Source organism: Crotalus tigris, unplaced genomic scaffold (assembly GCF_016545835.1).
Source record: "Crotalus tigris isolate CLP2741 ecotype Arizona unplaced genomic scaffold, ASM1654583v1 scf7180000024464.508515016:1373766, whole genome shotgun sequence".
NCBI lineage: Eukaryota > Metazoa > Chordata > Lepidosauria > Squamata > Viperidae > Crotalus > Crotalus tigris.
In genome coordinates, this window is record NW_024100635.1 from 846,138 (window position 1) to 863,027 (window position 16,890).

Here is a 16,890-nt window from a genome sequence, read left to right on the forward strand (position 1 = left end):
CAATGCAGTCCTAGGCTGCATCAACAGAGGAATAATGTCAAGACAATAAAGACATAGAATTGCTTTACACAATACTGAGGGAGGGATGGACAATGGGAGGGAGGGAGGGAGGGAAGGAAGGAAGGAAGGAAGGAAGGAAGGAAGGAAGGAAGGAAGGAAGGAAGGAAGGAAGGAAGGAAGGAAGGAAGGGACATGGGAGAGAGGGAGGGAAGGCAGTCCCACTCCCCTCCACCAGAGACCCATGGATTCCCCCCACCCACACAGGCATCCTGAGTGATGAGTTGGCCACCCGCCCCCCGCCATTGACTTCGCTTGTCAAAAAGTTGCAAAAGGGGATCACATGACCCTGGGACACTGTGACCGTCATAAGTATGAATCAGTTGCCAAGCATCCAAATGTAAATCACATGACCCTGGGGATGCTGCAACAGTCATAAGTGTGAAAAATGGTCATAAGTCACTTTTTCAGTGCCGTTGTAACTTCGAACAGTCACTAAGCGAATTGTTGTAAGTCGAGGACTACCTGTGCTTTATCATTTTTTCCCTCTTTTTTTGGGGGGGGGGTCAAGTTTTTGATACCTTGCTGGGCAACTGGTGGTACTCGGATATTGCCTTATCCTAAAAGTGGTACAATGAGTGAAAAGGTTGAAAAGCCCTGATCTATGCAGTTTCTCAATCACCCAGATCATGGTTGTCCAAAGGTGTTTTTCCTTGAAAAAGTTTTGCTTCTCATCTAAGCTTCTTAAGTTTTGAAGAAGCTGTAGGATCTTCTTGGTTGAGAAGCATCCTATCCGGAGATGGCAACATTTGTGCCTAGAAAGCGGACAATACCGTGGGCGGTTTCTGGGGTTGAGCTTAAAGGAGTTAAAACCATGGAGTACTTTATTGCTAGAAAGGATGGGAGGAGATGGGAAGCAAAGAGGAACTTCCTCTTTGGGATCACTCATGAAAGGAGCATAGTGTGAAGAGAAGCTTTTGTGCTTCTTCCAAGAAGAAGCAGCTGGAAGTTGAATTGAGAGAAAGGGACAGTCCCGTGGGGAAGGGAAAGGCCTGGGATGATCAAAAGGTTGAGGTAGGGGAGGCCTTTGGAACACAAGCCTTGACCTGGGGTATGCCCCCAACACTGAAGTAGCCAGTGTTCTGTTTAACAACGCACACATTTAACAACTTATATCAGGGAGAGAGGGGGGTGGGGTGGAGTAAGTTAAGCACAGCAGTCTTGTTTAACAGTGATTACAACATAAAACTGTAATTGGTAAGCTCCATTACACTTATATCTCGAGGACTACTTGTATACTGGCAGGGAAATTCTGGGACTCAAAATCTGGAGGACACCAAGGTAGAAGAAACTTCAATTGTGGAAATTCCATAAAAAATATGGAAAAACCACCACCCAAAAGCCTTTTTGAAGAATTCCATAACTTCTGCAAAAGGAAATATCCAGAAACTTCTGATCACTAGAAATTAGTTAGCCTTTATCAAGACTGTGGGTCCTCTGGTGTATAACCAGGTTGGAATTCTGTCTGAAACTTTTCCCACAATCAGGACATTCATACCATTTCTTCCTAATACAAGTCATCTGGTGAGTCAACAGGCTGTCATTCTGACTAAAACTTTTTCCACAATCAAGGCATTCAAAAGATTTCTCCCCTGTATGCATCCTCTGGTGTCTCATAAGATAGGAAGTTTTACTGAACCTTTTCCCACACTCTGAATAGTCATATGTTTCTGTACTTTGTGAGACCTCTTGTGTGTCATGAGGCTGGAATTCTGACTGAAACTTTCCCCACAATCTGGACACTCATATGGTTTATTTCCTGTGTGACTTCTCTGGTGTGTCACCAGGTTGGAATTCTTAGTGAAACATTTCCCACACTCTGGACACTCATATGGTTTTTCTCCTGTGTGAGTCCTCTGGTGTGTCACCAGGGTGGAATTACAACTGAAAGTTTTCCCACAATCTAGACACTCATACGGTTTCTCTCCCATGTGAATCCTCTGGTGTATCACCAGGGTGGAATTACGAGTGAAACTTTTCCCACACTCAGGACATTCATGTGGTTTCTCCAGAGCATGAGTCCTCTGGTGTGCCACCAGGCTCGAATTCTTACTGAAATTTTTCCTACATTCTGGACAATCATATTGTTTTTCTCCTGTGTGAGTCCTCTGATGTGTCACTAGGCTAGAATTCTTACTGAATCTTTTCCCACATTCTGGACAATCATACGGTTTCTCTCCTGTGTGAGTCTTCTGATGTACCACCAGGTTGCAATTCATACTGAAACGTTTGCCACACTTTGGACACTCATACGGTTTCTCTCCTGTGTGAGTCCTTTTGTGTGTCACAAGGCTGGAATTCTGACTGAAACTTTTCCCACAATCTGGACACTCATATGGTTTCTCTCCTGTGTGAGTCCTCTGGTGTATCACCAGGCTGGAATTCTTACTGAAACATTTCCCACATTCTGGACATTCATATGGTTTATCTCCTGTGTGAATCCACTGGTGTGTTACCAGACTGGAATAATAACTTAAACTTTTACCACACTCAGGGCATTCATACAGTTTGTCCTGGGACTGAGTCCTCTGGTGTGCCACAAGGCTGGAATTCTTAGTGAAACTTTTCCCACACTCTGGACACTCATATTTTTTCTCTCTGGTGTGAGTCCTCTGGTGTGTCACAGAGCTTAAATTCTTACTAAAATGTTTCCCAAAATCAGGAATATCATACAGTTTCTCCCTCTTGTGAATCCTCTGGTGTACCACCAGAATGGAATTCTGACTGAAACATTTCCCACAATCTGGACACTCATATGGTTTCTTGCCTGTGTGACTTCTCTGATGTATTACCAGGCTGGAACTGTGACGGAAACATTTCCTACAATCAGGACATTGAAAGGGTTTCTCTCCTGTGTGAATCCTTTGGTGTATCACAAGGCTGAAATTGTGACTGAAACTTTTCCCACACTCAAGACATTTAAAGGGTTTCTCCCCAGTGTGAGTGCTCTGGTGTATCACCAGGTGGGAATTCCGTCTGAAACTTTTCCCACACTCAGGACACTCATATGGTTTCTCTCCTGTGTGAGTCCTCTGATGTGTCACTAGGATAGAATTCTTACTGAATTTTTTCCCACACTCTGGACAATCATACATTTTCTCTCCTATGTGAGTCTTTTGATGTGGCACCTGGTTGGAATTCATACTGAAAGTTTCCCCACAATCTTGACACTCATACAGTTTATCTCCTGTATGAGGCCTCTGGCGTATCACCAGGCTGGGATTCTTACTGCAACATTTCCCACATTCTGGACATTCATACGGGTTTTCTCCTGTCAGAGTCCTCTGGTGTGCAACCAGGCTGGAATTGTTAGTGAAACTTTTCTCAAAATCAGAACTACGATACAGTTTCTACCTATAGTGAATGTATCTGGTGTATTACCAGGTGGCAATGTTGACTGAATCTTTTCCCACAATCAGGACACTCAAAGTGTTTCTCCCTTGTATGAATCTTCACGGGTGTCATGAGGTGGGAATTTGTAATGAAACTTTTCCCTTAAACTGGACACTCACAGTTTCTCCCTGGTGTGAGTCCAAAATGTCCTCTTAATTTTCTCTCCTTTGTCTCTCACCTGCTGGGGAAGGAGAAGAATTGTGTGGCTTTCTGAAGGAAATGGAAAATATCTTGATTTCTGGCTGGTTTTGCTTTCCTTTCCAATGTTGCTTGTTATTTTCAGTTGTCCAGAGGGGTCTTATTGCCATCCTCTTTGTCTATAAGATTCAAATAAAAGTATAACTTTAATCATTTATAAAATGGTTGCAGAAGATGTAGAAAAAAGTATGTATTGCAATAAATAAGGAAACATGCCACATTGCTAGAATAACCTCTTACATTAATTATGTTTGATTTGACACATGGAAATCCAAATTCCGATATTCATTCAGTCATGAAATTCTCTTTTTCACTTGTGTCATTCAAATTCTTAGCACTGCAAAGAGTTATCATCAAATATATCTGGAAGTGCTGGGGATAGATTATACACTTGTAAATATATGCATGCCAAGAGAAATATAAATATACACATCTACAAATGTATATATGTGGAAAATCCATGTTTCCATCCTGAAAAATGTCCCAAAATAGTTAGTCAAATCTGAGTTAATTTTACAGATATGGGGGCTTTAACTGATGAAATGATGCCTAAAGATTCTGCAAGATTTAAAGCACCAATTTTGCCCATGGAAGTCCTCAACTCCAAGTAAAGGAGAAAATATTTTCCACAACCCACAACCCATTTGCATAAGAAATCAGTGACATCCTAATTCAAGTAGTCCTCACTTACTGATTGCAATTGTGATTGGCATCTATGTCACTAAGCAGCCCAATCATTAAGCATGATGTCACATGATAGTGCCAACTTACATCTGTTCCTCAGCATTTGTTATGCAAACTGGTGTGGGTTGTTAAACGCAATTTCACATGATTTTGAGAAATTAGCTGGGAAGGTCATAAATGAGCGTGGGATGCTGCATCCATTCCAAATGCGAATTGTTGCACCTCCTTTTCCTGCACCTTCATAACCACAGGAACTGCTGACGTGTGATCACTGAACAAGTTATAGGATGACTACAAATTTGTGGACCACGCGTACGTCTGCTTTTACACTGCCATTGTAGCTTTGAAAGCTCAGGGAAGAAATGGTAAGCGAGGACTGCCTATACAACTGAACATCCCAAAGGTCCTAAAATATCTATTTTTAAAAAAAGAAGTGCTGGGGTTAAGCACATTTGAACCTATTCGTACATGGATGGGGCTCCAATAGGGAATAACGTGCTTGTTGGCTTTACAGAAAGGGAAAGCTACAAAAGCGAAGGTGGAGAGAGAAATTCTGTGTCTTAAATAGACATATAATTTGGAGAAAAACTGAAAATTGGAAAGGGAAGATTGTAATGGAATAACTAGATGAAGCAGGACTGGCTTGATAGAATCTAAACGAAAACTCTCCATGTGGCATTTTATTCCAACAACTCAAGTTTCTTTGGAGCTCAATCAACCTGCCTCTTGTGCATCGCAGTCTCTCTTGCCCCAAATGCTCTTCAGGCAGTTATTAGAGCTCCCAGGCCTGTCCCTTGACCCGAAATTCTTTTATCTTTCTAAGTACACTGCATTCAAAGTATTCAGACCTACTTCACTTTTTTCAATTTTATTGTGCTGCAGCCTGATTCTACACCTGTTGAAATTCATTTTTTTCTCATTAATCTACACTCAATACCCCATAATCACAAAGTGAAAACAGAACACTTGAAATTTAGCTGTCTTCCATTTCTCTTGACTGTTGCTGACAATCTTTCTGCACCTTGAATGGCGTTGACCTGTGGTAAATTAAATTGATTGGACATGATTTGGAAAGGTATACACCTCTCTATAGAAGATCTAACAGTTGATAATGCATACTGTAGATGTAGGAGAGCAAAAGCCATGAGGTCAAAGGAATAGCCCGCACAGCTCAGAGGCAGGATTATTGTAAGGCAGAGATCTGGGCAAGGCTACAATAAAATTTCTGCTGCACTGAAGATTCCTAAGAGTACAGTGGCCTCCATAATTCCCCATTGGAAGAAGTTTGGCACAAGCAGGACTCTTCCAAGAGTCAAACTGAGCAACCAGGGTAGTAGGGCCTTAGTAAGAATGGCAGAAAATCCCCCACTCCAGATGTGCAAAGCTTGTTGTGTGATACTCCAAACCCCAAAGGCTTAAATTGTTGCCAAAGGTATTCTAAACTTATGTTTTCACTTTGTCATTATGAAGTACTGAGTGTAGATTAATGAGAAAAAAATGAATTTCAAAATTTGTAGAATCAGGCTGCAGTATAACAAGATTGACAAAAGTGAAAGGGGTCTGGATATGTTCTGAATGCAAGTATATCACAGAACCCCCTTGATCAAAGAAATCAAGGGGGTTCTGTGATATACTTGCATTCAGAAAGCTGTTTGTAAAAAACAATGCAGAGCTTCTTTTTCAGTGTAGATTATACAGCCTATAAAAGAATTAAAATTAATATTGAAAACTTCCACAGAGGTTTGTTCACTGACACGGGCAGAGAGAAACAGGGATGCAGCAGTCAGCAGAGAGGGAATCTGGGCATGTAAGAGAGGCAGATTCAGGTGCTGCATTCAAAGGAAGCCCACCTGGACAGGGCTGCCCATCGACCAAGCCCACCTGGACGCCTCTCGGGTCTCCCTCACCCGCCTTCCAGACGCCCCTGGCCTCCTCCTAGCAGGGTTCCCGCCCTCGCCTCCAGCCACGCTCCCTCTGAGCCCAGAGCTCCCCCGTCCTCTTCCCCCTTCCTCCCCTCCAGGCACTGGGAGGCTGATCCTCCCCAGCAGCCTCAGGGGAACGTAGGAACGGCGGTGGCCAACCTTCCGGGAAACGCCAGGAGCCCCCATGCTGGGAGCCGGGCTGCACCAAGTGGTTGGGCTGCGGGGCAGGAGAGGGGCTCGGGGGAAGGATTTGAAGGGGAATCGGAGAGCCGTTCGCGGAAGCAGCAACCGAGGAGGAGGAGGAGAAGCGGCAGCTCAGAGGTTCCCACGGAGAAGAAAATCTCGCAAGGAGAGGCGGAGACTCGGAAGGGGAGGGGGCGCAACTGGGGGAACCCACCTCGCTCTCCTTCCCTCCCTCCCCCGAGGAATCCCTCCTCCCTTTCTCCCCCTGGGGATTCCCCTCCTCCTCCTGGTTCCCCCCCCCCGTTCGCACGTCCTTGCCCACCTGGCGCCCCTCCCCGCGAGGGGAATCTCCGCAGCGCTGCCGTAAGAGACGTCCGGAAATCAGGAAGGGGGGCGGAAGGGGCCGAAAAGTGACACCCAGACCTCTTTCCCCTCCTTTCCTGCGTCCTCTCTAGGCGGCAGAGAAAAGCTCTCTGCGTTTAACCCTTCGCGGAAGCTGCTGCATGGAGCGGGCGCCTGGGGCGCCGCTGAGCAAAGCCAAACTCCTCCAGCCGGGGCCCCCGCAGAAGACTGTCAACCCTTGTTAAAAAAAGATAGTTATATGCGCTAATCGGCACCCCTAAATGCAAATTAGGAATTCATCGCTATTGAAGATGGGCGAGAAAGTCCAGCAGATGCCGTTGGACTACACAGTACCCACCATCCTTCACCCCGGCGTTAGACGCTGCGATTTGCTGACTACAATAGGTAACCTTATGCAGTATGTCAAGAGGGGCATGGTTGCATCCTTTCTGAATAACAAATTGCATTAAAATGCATTACCCACCCTTAGTCTGCAAAAGGGCTATTCGATGCCATCCGATTTTTGGCTCCCATAGACTCACACCGCTCTTCTCCCAAAAATATGGAGCATCTCTTGTTCTGAGTAGGAGGATCCATTTCCTGCCTTCCTTCTCCGGTTTTATGGCTTTTAATCATTAAAATGAAGCTGCACCCAAAAAGCAACTTGATCCCTCCCCCCCTTTCCACCAATAGAGTTACATGTTCCCCAAGTACAAAACAAAATTAATCACAGGAGCCATCGATGCCACAACAATGCTTTAATCACAATGCCAGCCTGAGGGAATTTCATGCAACCTCTTTTCCAAACTGCTATCAGCATTTGCAGTTAATTTTCAGAGATTTCAAATGGAGAGGGAGGCCACAAGGGGCAGTGTATCCTTCCTGTTTGATTGGCAGCAGCATATTTAACTGTAGTGCTGAGGGAGGTTTCAAGCAGCTGTTATTTGTTGGCACCTCTATTTGGTTGCTAACTGAGGTTGCATTGAAGCTCCCTACTGTTTATAGTTTGTAGTCTCACAAAGAGGAGCTTTGGGAGAAGCGCCCTGCCCTCAGGATTTCTGTTGACAGCTTGCTGGTTATTTTGGAACTCTACCGCTGCAAAATATGGCTTTAAAGGAAAAATAACAAGAGGAAAAAGTGGAATGGCTCCTTTACAAAGAAATCCAAAAGGTCCATTAAAAGAAGCCTTTTGCTTGTTTATTCACAAGCAAGGAACCCATTCCGAATCATGTACTGTCCAGAAGGAATGGCATGATAAATTAAAACCTCCCTGTACTTTTCAGCATTCATGATCCCATCAATATTGCCAGCACCACTGACAGAAATGTAGCCCCAAACCAGGACAGACAATTCATTATGTCTCTCTGGAGACTGCAAACACTCATTTGTCCATATCTCTCCAGGTTTTCTCATATATTTTTGACCGTTGGATCCCAAAATTTTAAACCTGGATTCATCATTGGATAATACTCTTTTCCACTGATCCTTAGTCCAATTTTTGTGAGCTTCAGCATATTTTAGCCTTTTCACCCCATTCCACTTCTGCAAGTATGGTGTCTTGGCTGCTACCAACCCACAAAGGTCATTCCTGATTGAGCTTCTTCAGACTGTAGACGGGTCAATTTGGCCTCCCGATGAAGTTGCCGGATGCTGAGCCAGGTCCTTGGTGCATTTCCTCTGATTTCTCAAAGGAATTTCTCATCAGAATTTGAAAGTTTCCTTTGCCTTCCACTCCTTTTTTTTTTTTTTTTTGTCCTTGACTTCTCCTGCTTCTTCAGATCATGGTTATCCAAAGGTGTTTTTCAAAAGGCAACTGGACTTCCTTAGTTTTTTCCTTGAAGAAGTTTCGCTTCTCATTTAAGAAGCTTCTTAAATTTTGAAGAAGCTGTAGAATCTTCTTGGATGAGAAGCGTCTTATCTGGAGAAGGCGGTCATATAGGCAACATTTATGGCTAGAAAGTAGACAGTATCGTGGGCGGTATCTGTGGTTGAGCTTAAGGGAGTTAAAACCATGGAGTACTGTATTGCTAGAAAGGATGGCAGGAGCCGGAAAGCGCAGAGGAACTTCCTCTTCGGGATCACTCTTGAGAGGAGGATGGTGTGCAGAGAGGCTTTTGTGCTCTTCCAAGGAGCGAAGCAGCAGCTGGAAGGTGAGTTGAGGGCAGGTCGGAGGAGAAGCCAGGAGCAAGTCGGGCTGTTTGGTTTTCTGCTGGTGGGAAGATTTAAAAAGTCTCTTTCAAATGAAGGTTGATTCTTTGGGAATGGATTCCCTCCAGAGGTTGTGGGTGCTCCATCACTCGAGGCATGTAACAGAGTTGGAAGGAACCTTAGAGGTCTTCTATTCCAACCCCCTGCTCAAGCAGGAGACCCTATACCATTTCAGACAAATGGCTGTCCCATCTCTTTAAAAGCCACCACTGATGGAGCATCCACAACTTCTGAAGGCAAACCGTTCCATTGGTTAATTGTCCTCACTATTCGGAAGTTTCTTCTTAATTCCAGGTTGCTTCTCTCCTTGATCAATTTCCATCCACTTGTTCTTGTCTTGCTTTCTGGTGCTTTGGAAATAAGTTGACCCCTTCTTCTTGACCCCTCAAGTATTGGAATACTGCTTTCATATCATCCCTAGTCCTTCTCTGGATTAAACTAGATATATCCAATTCCTGCAACCCTTCTTTATATGTTGTAGCTTCCAGCCTCTAATCATCCTTGCTGCTCTTCTCTGTGCTCTTTATAGAGTCTGAACACGTTTTTTATATTGTGGTGGTCAAAACTGGATGCAGTATTCCAAGTGTGGTCTTACCAAGGCATTATAAATTGGTACTTCATGTGATCTTGATTTTATCCCTCTTTTTAGGCAGCCTAGGATTGCATTGGCTTTTTTGGCCACTGCATCACACTGCTGGCTCATATTTAAGTGATTCTCCACTAGGACTTCAAGATCCCTCTCTCAGTTACTGCTATTGAATCAGATTCCACCTATTCTGTACCTTGACATTTGGTTTTTGTTGGCAATGAACTTCATTTTTTTTAGATAGGGCCCAGTGTTCAAATATATTAAGATTCTTCTGTATCTTGAGTTTGTCTTCTGGGGTGTTGGCTATTCCTGCCAGCTTAGTGTCATCTCCAAATTTGATGAGTTCCCCTTCTATTCCCTCATCTAAATTGTTTATGAAGATATTGAAGAATAGTAAGCCTAAGATAGAGCCTTGGGGTATCCCACTGCTTACTCCCCTCCATATAGACTTAGTTCCATTAAGGACTACACATTGAATGTGGCTTATCAGCCAGTCACAAATCCATCTAATTGTGATGCTATCTGTCCCACATTTTTTTTTATTTATCAAGAAGTACATTGTGGTCTACTTTACAAATGCCTTCCTGAAATTCCAGTATACCTTGTCCAAAACATTTTGCTGGTCCACTTTTAATCACTGTATTAAAGAAGAAATAAGATATGTTTGGCATGATCTTTTTTGACAAACTCATGTTGCCTTGTGGTTATAAGTTTGCTTGCAGATCTTTTGCTTGATTGTCTTTTCCAGGATCTTCTCAGACATTGATATTTTAATAATAATAATAATAATAATAATGTTGGAAGGGGCCTTTAAGGTCATCTAGTCCAACCCCTTGTTCAGGCAGGAAACCCTATATCATTTCAAACAAATGGCTGTCCAGTCTCTTCTTTAAAACTTCCAGTGTTGGAGTATTCACAGCTTCTGGAGGCAGGTTGTTCCACTGATTAATTGTTCTGTCAGAAAGTTTCTCCTTAGTTCTAGGTTGTTTCTCTCCTTGATTAGTTTCCGTCCGTTGCTTCTTGTCCTGCCTTCAGGCGTTTTGGAGAATAGCTTGACTCCCTCTTCTATGTGGCAGCCCCTGAGATATTGGAACACTGCTATCATGTCCCCTCTCGTCCTTCTCTTCATTTAACTATACATACCCAATTCCAGCAGCCGTTCCTTATATGCTTTAGTCTCCAGTCCCCTAATCATTTTTGTTGCTCTTCTCTGTACTCTTTCTAGAGTCTCAACATCTTTTTTACATCGTGATGACCAAAACTGGATGCAGTATTCCAATGTGTCAAATGAATCATAATTAATGTAAGAGGCTATTTTAGCATTGTGGCATGTTTGCTTTTTATTTGTATACTTTTTCACATCTTCTGCAACCATTCTATAAACAAATAAAACTTTTCTTTGAATCTTATAGACAAAGATGATGCCAATAAGAGCATTCCGAACAATTGAGAATAACAAGCAACATTAAAAAGGAAAGCAAATAAAGCCAGAAATCAAAATGTTTTCCATTTCCTTCAGAAAACCACACAATTCTTCTCCTTCCCTAGCAGGTGAGAAACAAAAGAGAGAAAATCAAGAAGAGATTTCAAGTTGGAAAAAGTAGAGTATGCAGAACTCAAGGATATCTTACATGAAAAGGTCAAGGTCAACCATTTCAGAAAAAAGAGGGAAATATCTGGAAGTCAGTGGGGAGGAAAAGGTAAATTGGGAAGCCATAGCAGGTAGATCATAATGCAGGCCTTGCTCTAGGAGCAAGAAAATAGTAGCTTCCACCAAAGCAACACTAAACAAGGGGACGCACATAATTTTAACCTCAAGAATATTACTGCTGGAAAAGCTACACCGATGAGCATATTGTGGGGAAAAGTGCAATTTGAAATCACAAATGATTATGCACAAAATGATCCACATTGAAGAAAAGCCATACAAATACTCTGAATATATCAAAAGCCCTTCTCAAAAAAGCTCCCTGGTGATTCATGGAAGGACCCACAAAGGAGTAGAGCCCACAAGTGCTCCCAATGCAGTAAATTATTTGTGAGCACGACCACGTGGTGATACATTGCACGACTCACTCCAGTGAGAAACCCTTTCAATGCTCTGATTGTGGGGAAAGTTTCAGTCAGAACTCCAGCCTGGTGATACACCAGAGGATGCACACAGAAAAGAAATCATACAAGTGTCCTGATTGCGGGAAAAGTTTCATTGCAAATTCCCACCTTGTGAGACACCAGAGGACTCACACAGGAGAGAAACCCTTTGAATGTCCTGATTGTGGGAAAGGTTTCAGTCAGAAGTCTAGCCTGGTGATTCACCAGAGGTCTCACACAGGAGAGAAACCCTTTGAATGTCCTGATTGTGGGAAAGGTTTCAGTGGGAATTCAGACTTGGTGAAACACCAGAGAACTCACACAGGAGAGAAACCCTTTGAATGTCCTGATTGTGGGAAAAGTTTCTATCAGAATTCTAGCCTGGTGATACACCAGAGGACACACCTAGGAGAGAAACCATATGAGTGTCCAGATTGTGGGAAAAGTTTCAGTCAGAATTCCAACCTGGTGATGCACCAGAGGACTCATATAGGAGAGAAACCATATGAGTGCCCAGATTGTGGGAAAACTTTCAGTCAATATTCCTACCTGGTGAAACATCAGAGGACTCATACGGGAGAAAAACCATACGAGTGTGCAGATTGTGGGAAAAGATTTGGTCAGAATTCCTACCTTGTGAAACACCAGAGGATTCACACAAGAGAGAAATTGTATGAGTGTCCAGATTGTGGAGAAAGTTTCATTAGAAAATTCCAACTCATGAGTCACAAGAGGACACATACAGGAGAGAAACCCTTTGAATGTTCTGATTGTGGGAAAAGTTTCAGTCACTATTCCAGCCTGGTGAAAAATCAGAGGACTCACACAGGAGAGAAACCCTTTGAATGTGCTCTTTGTGGGAAAAGTTTCAGTCAGAATTCCAGCCTAGTGATACACCAGAGGACTCACATGGGAGAGAAACCATATGAGTGTCCAGTTTGTGGGAAAACTTTCAGTCATAATTCCAACCTGGTGAAACACCAGAGGACTCACACAGGAGAAAAACCCTTTGAATGTCCTGATTGTGGGAAAAGCTTCACTCAGAATTATGAACTGGTTAAACACCGGAGAAATCACACTGGAGAGAAACCGTATGAGTGTCCAGATTGTGGGAAAAAATTCAATTATAATTCCAACCTAGTGAACCACCAGAGGTCTCACACAGGAGAGAAACTGTATGAGTGTCCAGAGTGTGGAAAAAGTTTTAGTCAGAATTCCAATCTGGTGAGACATCAGAGGACTCACATAGGAGAAAAATATGGGTGTCCTGATTGCGGGAAAAGTTTCATTGCAAATTCCCAATTCGTGAGACACCAGAATACTCACATAGGAGAGAAACCCTTTGAATGTCCTATTTGTGGGAAAAGTTTCAGTCGATTTTACAGCCTGGTAAACCACCAAAGGACTCACACAGGAGAGAAACCTTTTCAATGTCCTGATTGTGGGAAAACTTTCAGTCAGAATTCCAGCCTGATGATACACCAGAGGACTCACACAGGGGAGAAACCGTATCAGTGTCTGGTTTGTGGGAAACGTTTTAGTCACAATTCAAACTTAGTGAAACACCAGAGGACTCACATGGGGGATACCTTTCAAATGTCCAGTCTGTGGACAGTACTTCAGGTGTAAATCACTCTTTATTTTATACAAGGAAATCAACATGAGGCAAAAGTTGATAAATTTAGAGAAGGCTTGAATTTCATTTCTGATCTCCCATTGAGAGTGTGGGTGAAAAATTGACTATTTGTATTCTGCCCTGATACTTTTTAGTCAACATATCTCATGATTGTACCTATAATAGTGGAAAATAAATGGAGTTTGATAAAAGCTAATTACCTGTTTCTGGTTATCAGCAAAAGTTTCTGAATATTTTTTTTTTTGCAGAACTTCCTCAAATTGACTTGTGTGTTATGTTTTTTGTATATTGATTATAAAATTCCCACATGTGGAGTTTCCATCTTCTAACTTTTGTCCTCCAGATTTTGAGCGACAGAATTCTCCAGCCACCATACAAGTAGTCCTCGAGATACAATTGTAATTAGGCCTGCCAATTTCAGTTACATGTTGTAATGGTGGTTAGAACAATGGAATGGAATGGGGATCTAGTCCAACCCCCTGCCCAAGCAGGAGACTCTACACCATTTATGATAGATGGCAGTCCAGTCTCTTCTTGAAAGCCTTCAGTGTTGAAGCTCCCACAACTTCTGGAGACAAGCCGTTCCATTGGTTGATTGTTCTCATTGTCAGAAAATGTCTCTGATTCATTTCCATCTATTGTTCCTTGTCTGGCCTTCAGGTGTTTTGGAAAATAGGTTGACCCCCTCCTCTCTGTGACAGCTCCCCAAATATTGGAACACTATCATGTCTCCCCTGGTCCTTCTTTTCACTAGACTAGCCATGCCCAGTTCCTGTAACCATTCTTCATATGTTTTAGCCTTTAGCCCTTAATCATCTTTGTTGCCCTTCTCTGTACTCTAGAGCAGTGGTTCTCAACCTTTTTAATGCCGCGACCCCCAACCGGTCGTAAGTTGAGGACTATTCAACTGGTCGTAAGTCGAGGACTACTCAACTGGTGCAGCACCGTTTGCAAAATGGGACTTTTGGCGGGCTCAGCAGGGCAGAGACAGCCTGGACAATTCCTATTGGCTTTTGAAAGCCAATAGAATTAGACTCTATTCAAGAGAGTCTATTCTATTGGCTTTCCAAAGCCAATAGAATAAAAGGGAGTAGCACAGCTAAGGAAAAGGGAAAAAAAATGGCGGGCTGTGTTGTTTGGCAACCCCCGTGAAATGGTCGTTCGACCCCAAATGGGGTCCCGACCCACAGGTTGAGAACCACTGCTCTAGAGTCTGAACATCTTTTTTATAGTGTGGAGACCAAAGCTGGATGCATTATTCTAGGTGTGGTCTTTCTAAGGCTTTATAGAATGGTATTAGTACCTCCTGTGATCTTGATTGAATCCCTCTGTTAATGCAACTTAAGATTGCATTGGTTTTCTTGGCTACCGCCACCACACTGTTGGCTCATATTTAATTGATTGTCCACTAACATTCCAAGATTCCTCTCACAGTTACTGCTATTAGGTTTGGTTTCACCCAATCTATATGTATACTTTTGGTTAAGACTTTACTTTTCTCTACACTGAATTTCATTTTGTTCGATAGGGCCCACTGTTCAAGTCTGTCAAGATCCATCTAGATCTTGAGCCTATCATCTAGGTCAGGGGTATCAAACTCACCACATTACGTGACGTATTGTGACTATCATAACATTTTTTGCCTTTGTGGAGCTGGGGTGGGCATGGCATCCTTCCCGTGGGCTGGAGGTTTGACATCCCTGAGCTAGGGTGTTGGCTATTCCTATCAGCTTAGTATCATCTGCAAATTTGGTAAGTTCCCCTTCTATTCCCTCATCTAAGTCATTTATGAAGATATTGAAGAGTACTGGGCCTAAGACGGAACCTTGTGATTCCCCACTGCTTACTTCCCTCCATGTAGACCTAGTACCATTAAGGACTAATCGTTGAGTACGGTTTGTCAGCCAGTTACAGCCAGTCTGATGGCTGTATCTCACTTTTTTCTAGTTTACTAAGAAGTAGGTTGTGCTCTACTTTGTTGAATGCCTTGCTGAGGTCTAAATATACTATGTCCACAGGATTTTTCTGGTCTACTAATTGTCACTTTGTCAAAGAATTAAATAAGATTGATTTGGCATGATCTGTTTTTAACAAACCTGTGCTGACTTTTAGTTATTACTTTACTCATTCCTAAATGTTTGCAGATCTGTTTTTTTATTATCTTTTTCAGTAGCTTCCCGAGTATTGATGTTAGGCTGATTGGTCTGTAGTTTCCTGAGTCTGTTTTTTTTTCTTTCCTTTTTTGAAGATGGCAACCACATCAGCTCTTTTCTAGTCTTCTGGTAGATCCCCCGTACTCCAGGATTTTTGAAGAAAATGGAAAATATTTTGATTTCTGGCTGGTTTTGCTTTCCTTTCCAATATTGCTTGTTATTCTCAGTTGTCCAGAGTGCTCTTATTGTCATCCTCTTTGTCTATAAGATTCAAAAAAAAGTGTAACTTCAATCATTTATAAAATGGTTGCAGAAGATGTCAAAAAAGAAAAAAGTATATATTACAATAAATAAGGAAACATGCCACATTGCTAGAATAACCTCTTACATTAATTATGTTTGATTTGACACATGGAAATCCAAGTTCCCATATTAATTGTCATGAAATTCTCTCTTTCACTTGTGTCATTCAAATTCTTAGCACTACAAAGAGTTATCATCAAATATATCTGGAAGTGCTGGGGATAGATTATACACTTGTAAATATATGCATGTGTGTGTGATACTCCAAACACTCCAGGCTTAAATTGCTGCCAAAGGTGGTTCAAAAAGATACTGAGTGAAGGGTCTGAATACTTTTGCTGAGGTGATACTTCAGTTTTTTCTTTTTAATAAATTTACAGGCATTTCTAAACTTTTGTTTTCACTTTGTCATTATATGGGGCACTGAATGTAGATTAATGAGAAAAAAAATGAATTTCAAAGTTTGTAGAATCAGGCTGCAGCATAACAAGATTGACAAAAGTGAAGGGGGTCTGAATACATTCTGAATGCAAGTATATCACAGAAGCCCCTTGATCTCTTTGGAAGGATGTTTGTAAAAAACAGTGCAGATCTTTTTCTTTTAGTGTAGTAGATTATACAGCCCGTAAAAGAATTCAGAATTAATATTGAAAACCTCCGTGGTGCTGTTCACTTAATGGGCAGAGAGAAACAGGGACGGAGCAGTCACCAGAGAGGGAATCTGGGCATGTAAGAGAGGCAGATTCAGGAGCTCCATCTCAAAGCAAGCCCACCTGGACAGGGCTGCCCATTGGCCAATCCCACATGGACGCCTCTCGGGTCCTCCTCACCCGCCTTCCAGATGCCCCTGACCTAGCACGTTCATGCCCTCAGAAGGGAGCCCCTTCCAGCCACGCTCCCTCTGAGCTCGGATCTCCCTGAGTCCTCTTCCTTCCCTCCAGACACTGGGAAGCTGATTCTCCACAGCAGTGACAGGGGAACGTGGGAACGGCGGTGCTCAACTTTCCGGGAAACACCAGGAACCCCCACGCTGGGAGCCGGGCTGCGCCAAGAGGTTGGGTTGTGGGGCAGGAGGAGAGATTGGGGGAGGGATTTGAAGGGGGTTGGAGAGCCGTTTGCGGAAGTATCACG

At 42.9% G+C, this 16,890-nt stretch overlaps 3 protein-coding genes across 7 annotated transcripts in view; 1 reads left to right on the plus strand and 2 right to left on the minus strand.

Annotated features, from left to right (window-relative positions):
• Positions 1–1,659, minus strand: part of LOC120303327 (zinc finger protein 572-like) — a 17,737-nt gene extending 16,078 nt beyond the window's left edge. The window contains exon 1 of the mRNA XM_039332767.1: positions 1,485–1,659. Within this exon, the coding sequence (XP_039188701.1) occupies positions 1,485–1,659 (175 nt within the window). The remainder of the gene's footprint in view (positions 1–1,484) is intronic.
• On the minus strand, positions 646–13,868 carry LOC120303342 (zinc finger protein 84-like). Of its 4 annotated transcripts, none has more exons than XM_039332805.1 (2): positions 13,504–13,868; positions 646–3,767 (listed from the first exon to the last, which is right to left on the minus strand). In XM_039332805.1, the coding sequence occupies exon 2, from the start codon at positions 3,198–3,200 to the stop codon at positions 1,671–1,673; it is 1,530 nt and encodes a 509-aa protein (XP_039188739.1). In that variant the 5' UTR covers positions 3,201–3,767; positions 13,504–13,868; the 3' UTR covers positions 646–1,670. The 4 variants fall into 4 exon arrangements, with proteins under 4 accessions (XP_039188739.1, XP_039188738.1, XP_039188737.1 ...); XM_039332804.1 differs by lacking the exon at positions 13,504–13,868 and adding an exon at positions 7,264–7,395; XM_039332803.1 differs by lacking the exon at positions 13,504–13,868 and adding an exon at positions 6,760–6,887.
• Positions 8,622–13,489, plus strand: LOC120303341 (zinc finger protein OZF-like). Of its 2 annotated transcripts, XM_039332802.1 has the most exons (3): positions 8,622–8,929; positions 10,802–10,879; positions 10,989–13,489. In XM_039332802.1, exon 3 carries the CDS (start codon positions 11,731–11,733, stop codon positions 13,294–13,296), a length of 1,566 nt encoding a protein of 521 aa, XP_039188736.1. In that variant the 5' UTR covers positions 8,622–8,929; positions 10,802–10,879; positions 10,989–11,730; the 3' UTR covers positions 13,297–13,489. The 2 variants fall into 2 exon arrangements, with proteins under 2 accessions (XP_039188736.1, XP_039188734.1); XM_039332800.1 differs by lacking the exon at positions 10,802–10,879.
• Positions 13,869–16,890: the final 3,022 nt, after the last annotated feature.

What these genes read in the sequence shown, in the direction of transcription:
- LOC120303341 (XM_039332802.1), top strand. Translation starts at nt 11,731, where the DNA reads ATGCACACAGAAAAGAAATCATACAAGTGTCCTGATTGCGGGAAAAGT.
- LOC120303342 (XM_039332805.1), bottom strand. Translation starts at nt 3,200, where the DNA reads ATGAATTCCAACCAGGTGCCACATCAAAAGACTCACATAGGAGAGAAA.